The sequence below is a fragment of the Centruroides sculpturatus genome, unplaced genomic scaffold (genome assembly GCF_000671375.1).
Source record: "Centruroides sculpturatus isolate CEXI.00-Female unplaced genomic scaffold, Cexi_2.0 scaffold750, whole genome shotgun sequence".
Taxonomy (NCBI): domain Eukaryota; kingdom Metazoa; phylum Arthropoda; class Arachnida; order Scorpiones; family Buthidae; genus Centruroides; species Centruroides sculpturatus.
The window spans coordinates 193,800-205,673 of NW_019384899.1; the positions used below are offsets into that span (position 1 = coordinate 193,800).

The 11,874-nt window shown below is 33.6% G+C and overlaps 1 protein-coding gene across 1 annotated transcript in view; it reads right to left on the minus strand.

The window, feature by feature from the left end:
- The window catches only part of LOC111631456 (paraspeckle component 1-like), an 85,165-nt gene extending 81,863 nt beyond the window's left edge, over nucleotides 1–3,302 (minus strand). The window contains exon 1 of the mRNA XM_023375702.1: nucleotides 2,796–3,302. Coding sequence (XP_023231470.1) covers nucleotides 2,796–3,176 — 381 coding nt within the window. The 5' untranslated portion in view covers nucleotides 3,177–3,302. The remainder of the gene's footprint in view (nucleotides 1–2,795) is intronic.
- Between the last annotated feature and the right edge of the window lie 8,572 nt (nucleotides 3,303–11,874).

Consider the following 11,874-nt stretch of genomic DNA (forward strand, 5'->3'; position numbering starts at 1 on the left):
CTTTAATATTATTTTTACGTGTTTTAGCTGGCAACACTCATTCGACCATGAAAGGGAGCCAGTATTTAAACGAAGCTTAATTTTCTAATTTTTAACGATACAATAGCGACGATTATTATTTTAAAAAATTTTTGTTAGGCTTAACATCGATGAAAATTCAACGCAAAATAGGTTAATAGCGATATACTAATATACTAATTACATGGGATATAATAATATACTACACTAATAATGGATTTTTTCATACTTTTCGGTTATCAGACTTTTCAAATATCCGACCAACCCCAGTCCCCAATTAGGGCGGATAATCGAGGTTCTACTGTATTATTGTTATATAACTTCAGTTCAAATTTTTTAATAAAATGGTTATTATATAAAAACATGTATATTTGTAAATTTAGATGACAAATCTATATTTATTTATTTAGGATTATAAGTATATAATCTGAATTTCAAAGTAATTTGATAATTTATTCATTCTGGTTTTTACAGAGTTTTCCTAAAAAATAAATTGTCATTATCAAATTTTAAGTAGGTGAGTTTTGTTGTAGAATGTTATGGTATTATCAGAAACAACAAATACAATGTTTATCACAAACTGTGGTATGCAGACTTTTCGGAGTCTAAAAAGTTCTCAGGATATAAACCAGAGGATTCATGTGGCTGACACAAGCAATGTTTTGAAGTGGTCACATGATCAAGTAACAACGAGCGACGTAACAACACAGTTTGTACACATCCACCACAACAGAAACAAGCTTAAGCAATGGCCTTTTGAACAGTACACCAGTAAGTAGTTCCATGATATTTTTGTTATAGAACTTTTTGTGTGTCATCTCCAAACACCCATTTAAGACAGGTTTACTAACGACGTTTCTTATGAAACCAAAATTAAGAAAAATCACAATGTAGGAACTCTGGACAGTAAAAGTCCATCCTTACTACATGGGGCATTTTTTTCTAATTTTGCTCTCTTAAGACACCTCTCTAGTAGATATGTTCTAAACACACTAAAATCCCAATTTTTGGGGGCAATGCACATAATAAGAACTATAAGCAGAAACTCATCAGATTACTTACTGACTCTGCACAGTGGAAGCTGCCATTGCTTAACCTTGTTCACATCGCAGAGTAGCACTCACATGATCCAATTTCGATGTCACTCAATCACATACTAGTGATTGATACTATAAGTAGTATTCATGCTCCCAACAGACTGCTCCCAGAGGGGAGCCACCGACTGTTTAGCATCACTAGTTATTGGTAGTTCTTGAACACACTAGTGTGTTCAAGAATTACCATCACTAGTTATTGATTCATGGTACTTCTTGAACACTAGTGTGTTCAAGAACTACTGTGAATCAATAACTAGTGATGGGAGGAGTCTATTGGGAGCATGAATAGTCATAACAGCCATCAAGACGGTACACATAAACATAAATCGGTACAATTTTACCTATTATTGTTATTAACTCATTTGATATGACCAGTAACATAACAATAAGTCATTTCTAATTACAAAATACATACTATAGTATATTATGATATATCAAATGACCAGACAGCACTGAGAAATGTCACATGACACTCTTCGTACATGTCCGCCGTACAATATGCTGCTTCATGACAAAAACAAGCTTAAGGATTGGCGGCTTCCACTGTGCAGAGTCGGTAAGTAATCCGACGAGTTTTCGCTTATAGCTCTTATTATATACACATCTCCACTAAAAATTTCTATGTGTTTAGGACACAGAAATTTTTGGGGGAGATGTGTATAAGAGCTATAAGCAAAAACTCATCGGATTACTTACCGACTCTGCACGGTGGAAGCCACCATTCCTTAAGCTTGTTTTTGTTGTGGACTGGCATGTTGTACATTGTGTTTAGGACATCTATTAGAGAGGAGTCTTAAGAGAGCAAAATTAGAAAAAAACACCCCATGTAGTAAGGATGGACTTTTACCAATTTTATACTGAATAAAAAAAAATTCAAACGCTTAGACACGGGCAAAGACAGACTAAGCTTTCTGACAAACACAAAAATCATTTAAAACCACTAAGATATCTAAAATCCAGCAATTTTATATTAAGTGCTAACGTAATTTTCGGTTTTTTAGAAGTTTTAATTCAAGTATACCCAGCTTTGAGTGGTATCATCCAAAAATCACTGCTTATTAATCCAATAAAATATTTGCAGAACAGCTTTTAATTCCATCTACTGAAATAATGCTCTTAGAATAATCTTTAACAATAAATTATTCATTTTTATTTTATGATTAATCAGTTTTACAAGAAAATATAAAAATTGGTAGAAATTACTTTTGTTTGTATATTTTATTTGTGTATATATATATATACACACAAATAAAATATATATATATATACACACAAATAAAATATATATATATACATCTAACTAAACATTTGAAAAAAGTTTTAGATTCATTAAGCAACAGGATAATTAACTAAATCTTAATTATTCTGAAAAATGACTGCATCCCTATTTTAAATTTACATTTTCACATTAATTTTAAAAAATTACATTACATGACAAAAATAAAATGGTTATAGTGCAAGATAATGCTGGCGTTCGAAAACCCAGAACTATTATTTAACAAAATCCGTTTCCATCTACCAATAAATTTATAAATCAGACAAAAATTCTCACAAAATCGAGTAATTCGCCATTTTAAATAACGATCTGAAAATTTAGTATTTAAAATTCTGAAAGCATGCCATTTATAAAAAACAAAAAAAAAAAAAAAAAGATAACGGAGCCGCCATTTTTATACTTACCAATTTAACGAATCCGAAACCTTTCGATGCATTTAAAAACACTTCTGCGATTTCACCAAACGGTTGAAATAACTGTTTGAACGCGTCGTCAGTAATTGATGATGGTAAATTTCCAACAAAAAGTCTACATCTTCCCGTAAATTTTTTCGGTTCTCCGCCTTCTCTTGTTTGTAAATTGTGCGTGGGTCCACTTACAGAAGCTAAACGTTCCTTTACCGGATCTTTATTCCTTCGTCCCTGGAAATTGCCACGATCTCTTTCTCCTTGTCTATCCTGTCGGTTATTTCTACCATCTCGAGATTCTCGATCTCTTTTGCTTATACGAACTTCTGGCTTCATTTCTGGAACATCGTTATCTGGTATTTCTACCGTATTCGACATTTTGGAATGATTTTCTAACAAAAACGATTTTGCCAACTACACGCTTAGAAAATGGCGGACCAATGCGCTCGATGACGTTAGAGTACCTTGGCCAAGCACGAAGAATGCCAGACAATGACTGACGAAAAATATTTCTGATTGGCTAAAATGAAAATCGAATATATAAAATTATTTGTTTGTTAAATTTTATTTCATATAAATATGTTTTTATTATATCTTAATAAGTTTTGTTAATTTTTAAATTTTTCCTGGTGGATTAAAATATGAATTAAATTAATCGTTTTATATATAATAATTATATATAAGCAATTAATTGATTTAAAATAATTTGCTCCTGTATTAAAACAATAATTATTATTGTTTTAATATAGGAGCATAAAAAATGTGAATGGGAAATTAAATTTCAGGCAAAGGACATGATCTCTTATATCAATAATAAGGAAAGAAAAACTGTTATGAGTGAATGTCACTTGATTCTTTTTATCATTTTTTATTCTTTCCGCTCGTTGATAATAAAATGACATTTTAAATCATGCATCAAAAAACCCTAAGAATTTTTCAGGGGTGATTCGTCCCGGATGTGTCGGACCCCGTCCTTCACTACGGGCCAGTCTCTTTGCGGACTTGGCCGAACCCATGATATTTTTTTTTTTAATTAAGGATTCGGCCAGCCCGCAGTGAGACGGCGGATGATGAGGAATCCGGAACGGGCTACCCCGAAAACTTTCTTGGGTTTTCCTACTCGTCGGGATTCAATTCCGGATCCCCAAGCGTTGTATGCCACCTTAACAGCTCGGCCATCCGGCATTCGATGCATGAAAAAGATGTTTATTGTCTAGACCAGTGTTCCGCAACCGGTGTGCCGCGGCACACTGGTGTGCCGTAACATGGTGAAAGGTGTGACGTGAACTTTTACATATTCTGTTATTTTTCAAGTTTTATTTATGTACTTTTATCACAGTTGTTGTGTTTCTTATGCTTGTATTTCATTCTCTGCCGCAGCATTGATAAAATAAGATGATGCTTGTTTATTCTTTATTACAAGCAATTTTTTTTATGTATTCTAAAAAATTATATGTAAAATAAATTTGCTCACAGGTGTTGATTCTGTTTAATAACAATAATAATAGGTTAGTAACATTACATAATTCTATTAATAGTATATCATACGTTTTTGAAGGAAATGACATTTTGGTGTGCCGTGTTGAGTCATGGGTGTGCCGCAAGTAGAAAAAGGTTGCGGAACACTGGTCTAGACCAATGTTTCTCAACCTCTAACGAATCATCGCCCCCTTCAACGTAGTATCGCCCCTTCAATAAAACCGCTACGTAGTATCGCTCCCTTCACTACAAAATTCCGATGCCGAGGGAGAAGGCTAACGCCAAATTCGTACTGCATTGAATAGACTAGTGACTAGTATAATGTTATTTGTTTAATTACTGTACGATATAACGAATAAAATATCGAATTATTCTTAATATAATGTTTTCCTATATTTCCCAGAAAAATGTTTTTCGCCTCCAAAATATAAATTGTTACTAATCGCCCCCTCAACATGGAAAAACGCCCACATGAGGCGATATATCGCCCCCGTTGAGAAATACTGGTCTAGACCAGGGGTCGGCAACCTGCGGCTCGCGAGCCACATGCGGCTCTTTGGATGTGAAGCTGCGGCTCTTTAGTTCCATACACAAATATTATTTATTTTATCAAAAAAAAAAACATTTAAAAATCGTTCTGAATCGATTAACGAGAATTAGGCACCGATTCTATCTCTCAGCCACTTGTACTCGCTTTTCACCGTACTCCTCCCCCGTGACACGCGTCGTCACTGTCGTCAGTTCGTCGGAAGCTCTCGAATGACGCCGTCGTCGGATGTTTCTATTATCTAATTTGTTGTGAAAAACACTACTTATATATGAATAAATAGATATTTTTTCTTATGAATAAATAGATTAGTTTTTTTTAATCAAAAAACTTTATTAGTGCGAGTACTATTTATTGCTGGCAAGAAAAAATTTTGTGGCTCTTTAAAAACTTTGAAATTTTGTAAATTGTAATTTTGGCTCTTCCGACTCAAAAGGTTGCCGACCCCTGGTCTAGACGGAATTGAAACTTTCATAGCATTACAAATTCAAGATAAAAGAAAACAAATTAAAGTAATATTTTTAAAAATTAAATGCCATTGATTTCCTATTAATTTTTTAATATTTAAATTCAGAATTTATTTATATTCTTTACAATATATATCCGCTGGCGGGACTGTGGCTGCTGTGCACATAATCTACTACGAGTAAACGAGAAAGCGACTCGGATGGGACGTTGTGCACTGTCTCTAAAACTTATACAGGAAATCTTTTTAAAATTAGGATCTCAGAAATCAGAATATTCTAAAATATTTTATAAAGAAAAAGTATAAAACAATTAAATACGTTTTCGTGTCGAAAATATTGTTTTGATATATATAATTTCAAATTATTCTAACAAATGTTTTGAATATTTGTAGTAAAATTATATTTTAAAAATCCATGAACTAACTTTAATGTTCTGAATTAATGCGATATTTTCAAGCTATTTGATTAAAATTAAAATTTTAATAGCTTTTTGAAAATATGCGATTGCATCCCCGAGAGGTATATTGTAATGCCCTGCCTAGTCCTGAACTTCTCGAAGGCGAGATATTTCAATGGAAGAACTAGATTAGCAAAAACGCAGACGAGGAGTTGCTATGCACTTTGGCCAAATAGGTGAAAACATGCGATCTAATTATGTTTCCAAACATTTTCGTGTTGCTGAAACTTTGTGACACAATCACCACATCGTGTAAATGCGAAAGGTCAGCCAGAATGTTGAGAATACTGAGTAAAAACATAAAAGTTTCAATAGCAGAACAAGACTGGCCCTAATTCATTGTCATTATGATTTTAATATCGATATTGACAATTTTTTTTTTTTTTTGTATGTTGTGTCTTTGCTGTGGAGAATAGTTTGTTCCTGGTGATTGGACATGGCGAGTAGAGAAGATATTTTTAGTATCTGTTTATGTGTTTTAACATTGTTAATAATTAATAATGATATTGACAAAGTTCTAAATATATTTGTGACATTGCATCCAAGGAGGATGCAATTAAATGTGTTGTAGGCGATTGAAGGTTTTCTTGGAGACATGAAACGTTATTCTGTAATATATATATAACGTGTTTAATATTCCACCAGATCACTCTGGAAATTTTCTGACAACGCGACTGCACGACGACAAGAATAAAGGCAGAACTTTTGGAAAGATACACAAGCTTAAGATAATAAGTATTACACTGACGCTATAAGTTTTTGGCTTTTGTTTTTTATCTTTCTCTTGTCGTCCTATACCTGAATGCAGACAATGAGTAGCATAATTAATAAATAATATATAATTATTAAAAAAGCATTATTAAAAAATTCAATAAAAATTCTTTATAAAAAATGCGCGATATTAAGTTTGAGGATTAATAGACTACAAGTAGTAGTTAATGACAAAAAATTTTAAAAATTACAAAATACTGTCAGTAGTCAGTACGTTAAGAGGCCAGATGGCCGAGCGGTCAAGGTCTGGGTACGCAGAATCGAATCACGGACGGATCGAAAAAATCCCCAGGAATTTTTGGGGATGGTCTGTTCGTATATGTCGGGCTCGCGTCCGTCATCACCCGGCGGCCCCATTGTGAGCCTGGCCAAACCCATAATGGGCTTGCAAAAAGAGGCCCTCTGAGTCGCCACAGAGTGGTTAAAAAAAAAGTCAGTACGTTCAACTAGAATTTTGACAGTAACTTCTACACTTTTAGATATAGATTTGACTACACACATACGTAGTCTAACTGTGAAAAGCATTAAGTGTACATTATACAGCTTTTATCAAATAAAAGTCATTTTACTTATACGAAGTAACACTTCATAAAATGTATAAATTAGAAAGCGTCCTATAAACTTTGCCCCTACTAGTAACTGCTTAATAATTTAAACAGTAACGCCTGATACTGATAAGTGTGTGTTGACTGATTTTTTTTCGAGGTTTTATCTTTACTTCCCCCCTTTTTTTTCTTATTGAAAGTCATTCGGAAATTTGCGAAATTTCAAACTTAGATATTTCTTATTAGTGGTATTACACAAAGTCATACAAGAATTAACCGGCATTTCAATATCTAAATAAGTAAAAAAGCAATTTTAAACAACATAAACATAGTACAGTAGAGCCTTGAAAACTCGGCCTAATGTGGACCGAAGGGTGGCCGAGTTTGTGAAAATGCCGGGTGATCGGGAATGGCGATAAAAAAATAAGTACGAGTGTGTAGTTTTCAGAAAATACTGTACTATACTTGTATGTATCGTTCGCTTGAGAATACAACAAAGAATAAACTGCCCAAATATCCTTAAACAAAAGAAAAGTATGTCTTTTATGAAGGCATAGAGCCTTTACTAAATGAAAATGAAAATTAATGAATACACTGTACAGTAATTTACCTGATAAGACAGACCCCAGAAAAATACTTTATGAGGCATAAAGCTGTCTATAATGAAAATTAATTAACTAAGGATTTTTTTGCCCTGCCAGGGTGTGGCCGAGTTATCCGGAGTGCCGAGTTTTCGAGGCTCTACTGTATAAACAGAGTCGATAGATATACTGGTCTCTCAGCTCTCAATAGCTGTAATACTACGAAAGTGGAGTAATATTTCTGCCACTTCGAGCGCTGTAATCGCTTTGCGGCGAAAGTTCTGCTCGAGTACAGGTAAAGTCAGTTGTAAACATCCGAAATTCTTTTTAAAGATGAAATTTTTCTTGTTTTTAACCCAGATATGTCTTTTTAAACGACTATTTGTTAATAAGATTTATTTTAATTGCACTTTTCTGGCTTTCATTTCAGCAAATTCATTAATTACATCATCATAATTAATATTTTAACGTCATTGTATTCTATTGAAATAATAGAAAGATTGTGTAATCGTTCTTGTCGGATAGTTGACCTTAAATAATTTTTTATTAATTACAACTTGTTAAAACTTCTCTCGCACGAAGCAATAGAAATGAGAAGAATTAGAAATATTCGAAGAGAGACATTGATATTTAGGTAAGGCGGAAAAATTTTAAATTTAAAAATATAATCTCTTGTAAACAGCATTTTGGGCCCCCCTTCCAAGTGGGCCCTAGGTTATTAGGCGGGTGCACCTGTTGCACCTGCCTAGTTACCGTACTAACAGCAAGATCCTTTATAGAAAGCAGTACAGGTATACCTCGCCTTACGTCGGTAATTGGTTCCAGGAAAACGACATAAGTCGAATTTACTTGTCTATGAATCTGTATTTTATTTATTAATGCATGTTTAATAATATATGGTTAATAAAAGTCTATTTTAAGCTTACAAACAAATAAATTTTAGTTTTTAATATAGTACAGAAAAAAGTATTCTAAATTTACGAATGCATATACTGTAAATACAGAACATACTCGTATATAGTTTAATATGATTCTATGTGCTTTAAACGTTTTTCTAGTGATATTATGACTTCAATATTCGTGGCAGACAGACGTAAAGTCGAATAAAATGACTTAAACTTGATTTTTATTTTTTCGTATACTTTTTTGACAAACGACGTATAATCGGGAACGACGTAACTCGAAACGACGTAAGTCGAGGTATACCTGTATAGAATTGCTTAAACTGAAGCATCCCTTGCTCTGGAAATACTTAGAAAAATACACAAAGCAGAATCTTCCTGATGAATCAACAATAAGAAAGAATTATCTTCCACGTAGTCATCAAAAAGTGCTTTGAAAAAATTTGCAAAGAAATTAGTGACAATGCTATATGGTTTGCTGTAGATGAAAGTACAGTACAGACGCATGCCGACGATATGTTGCTTCAATGGTAATAGGAAAACTCGACCGTAAAGACAGCTAAAATTTATCTTCTTTTACGCAAATTTCTGAGAGAGGACGATTGCAGAGGAGATAATAAGATATACTGTCTTATTATCTCGTCAGGAAGGTCTAATGTTATTGTGGCAAGATCAATTTCTCCAGAATACTGAAAAAGTTCATGTCATGCCTGCAGATGACACAGCATACATGAAAACTAATGCACCATTTTGAAGTCTTTTTTACATAATCTTATTCACATAACCTGACTGAATCACATTTGGCACCTGCTGGCCAAACCAATTTGTTTATATTTTAAAGATGTAAATGCCTCATTTGTTCCGGCAAGAAACTACTTGCAAAGGTACCAATGCAAACTGCTATGTATCCTGAGCATCTGCCAGATACTCCTTTGTCACACACCTCCATAATTGCGATATGGAGCACATAGATAAACGTGACAATATTTTATGTGGACCATTTAGGTGATTTTCAAAATTTAACCAATAAACTGGATGAATCAGAAAGTTCTTTTATTGTGAATGTTAATTTTAATTTAAGGAAGCTTTGTTGAATCCACAACCGCTTCTCTAATTTGCATCTGATCTCATTTGTTAAATTTTCTGGATATCATTGAAGCATTAGAAGCAAGAGGGTTGTCACTTGAAGAATCTCTAAAAATTTTTCACATAGCAGAGGATTCTATACAAAACCTTCCTAGTGTATGTGAAGACAAACTTCACATGAAGCTGGTGGCACTTTTGGAGAACAGTGGTTTTTCTGTGCTTCGCCAAGTTAAATGCAAATTTCAAAATCTAAATAATAATAAGTAAAACAAACATATATATATATATATAATCATAGATTACAGAAAATACAGCAGCTTGCCGTGTAGCTAAACAAACAGGTAAACAGTAATGGCCAGATGGCCAAGAGATCAAGGTGGCAGCCTACTGCTATGGGGGACCAAGGATTAAATCTGGATGGGTCGAAAAACCCCCAGGAATTTTTTGGGGATGGTCCGTCTGGATATACCGGGCTCTGTCCCTCACCACCTGGTGGTCCCATTGTGGGCCTGGCCAAACCCATAATGGGCTTGCTAGAAAGTGGCCCTCTTAGTTCCCACAGGGTGGAAAGAGTTAAAAATGACAGCTAAATGGTAAATATCTTCACTAATTGTCAGAAGTTTACATTACAGTCCTAAGTTGCAATAGTAGTCAAATGATTATAACGTTTGGTGAGGTCATTAAGGATTACCCTGAAGAACTCGGCCAGATGCATACTGGGTGCAAGACAAGGAAGAATCGGAAAAAGCGGCCAGTAAATCTTAATCACTATCAAGGTTACTTTTTAGTTTTTAAGTGAACCAGCATCTCTATTGAAACCACTGAAAGTATTTATCTTTTTTCACAGAGCTTTTCATTATCATATGATCATTTTCATCTTTAACCACATATTGACATACATTTCCATCTGTGATTATAGTATTCAAAAACACTATATTTAACCCAAGTGTTTGTAGCCATTTTGTAAGAATTGTTTGACAATAAAAATTTAGAATTAACTAACACTGTATTTGAATATAAATTTCTGAAAAGTCTTCTGTAAGGTGCAAAATAGGCAATTAATACTATTAACCCAGATACCTAACTTTCGGCTATGCGGGGAGCTGGTGCATAGATACTGCACTGGCAGCAAACCATGTTGATATATATGTATTTGACTAAACTATTTCCAAAATCAAAAGGGATGGTTGGGGACCCTACCAATGGTAACTGATTATACAGAAGATAGTAGAGAGGTTGAGGTGCATGTTTTAAACGTGTACGTGTGACGTTCGGCGCCGCTTTCCCGTAAGCCTAAAAATTTGACAATGGTGTTTGGATAGTCGGTGGAATCACGCTCGACATTCCAAACACCATCGTCAAACTTTTAGGCTTACGGGAAAACGGCGCCGAACGTCACACGTACACGTTTACACGTTTAAAACGTGCGCCTAAACCTCTCTAGTGAAAGAAATGTTACATTATTCCATAACTTATGGATATAAAGCTATTCATCTCCATAAAATTTTTGTAACAGTACAATATATCCATCTACCAAAGCCATATATTATCGGGTAATATACGGCTTTGGTAGATGGATAGCTTTAATCACATTGGGTATGTAAAGATGTTTGATTATAGTACAATATCCTCTTAATGATGAACATCGACCTGGAGTGTCCTTATTTTGAGGTGTTTAATGTTTCTCAACATTGTAAATCATTGCATACTAGACAATAAGAATAAATGTCTTTTATTCACATTGAAAATATTAAAATGCTCACTAAAGGTGTCCAATATTTAGAACTGTCCTTTATGGGCAGTTTTATTCTGTATGCACTTGACAGCAGTTTTAGGTTTGTCATATATTTTTTTCTGTGACAGATTTTAGTACAGCATAACCTTAATAGTGAATCATTTGAACAATATAAACTCAATAATATACAGTATGTATATTAATAAACAGCTTTATTCAGAAAGAAATTTGGAATATTTCCATTTCTTTCTTGAGATGCCTTGCAATTTCATATTATGTATCTGGCAAATTACTTTAACCTTAGAAGTACATAACATTTAATAAGTTTACTAGTAATCAGTAATAATTATGCACACATCATTTAAGACATGCTTTTTGTAAGAATTTCTTAAAACACTGTGTAATGCATTTTGCCAGATCTAAAGATTAAAAAGTAGAAAGGTGCTCTAAAAGTAACTGATTTAAACTATTTGTAGCTCAAACATAAAAATGAATTATTTTTTATT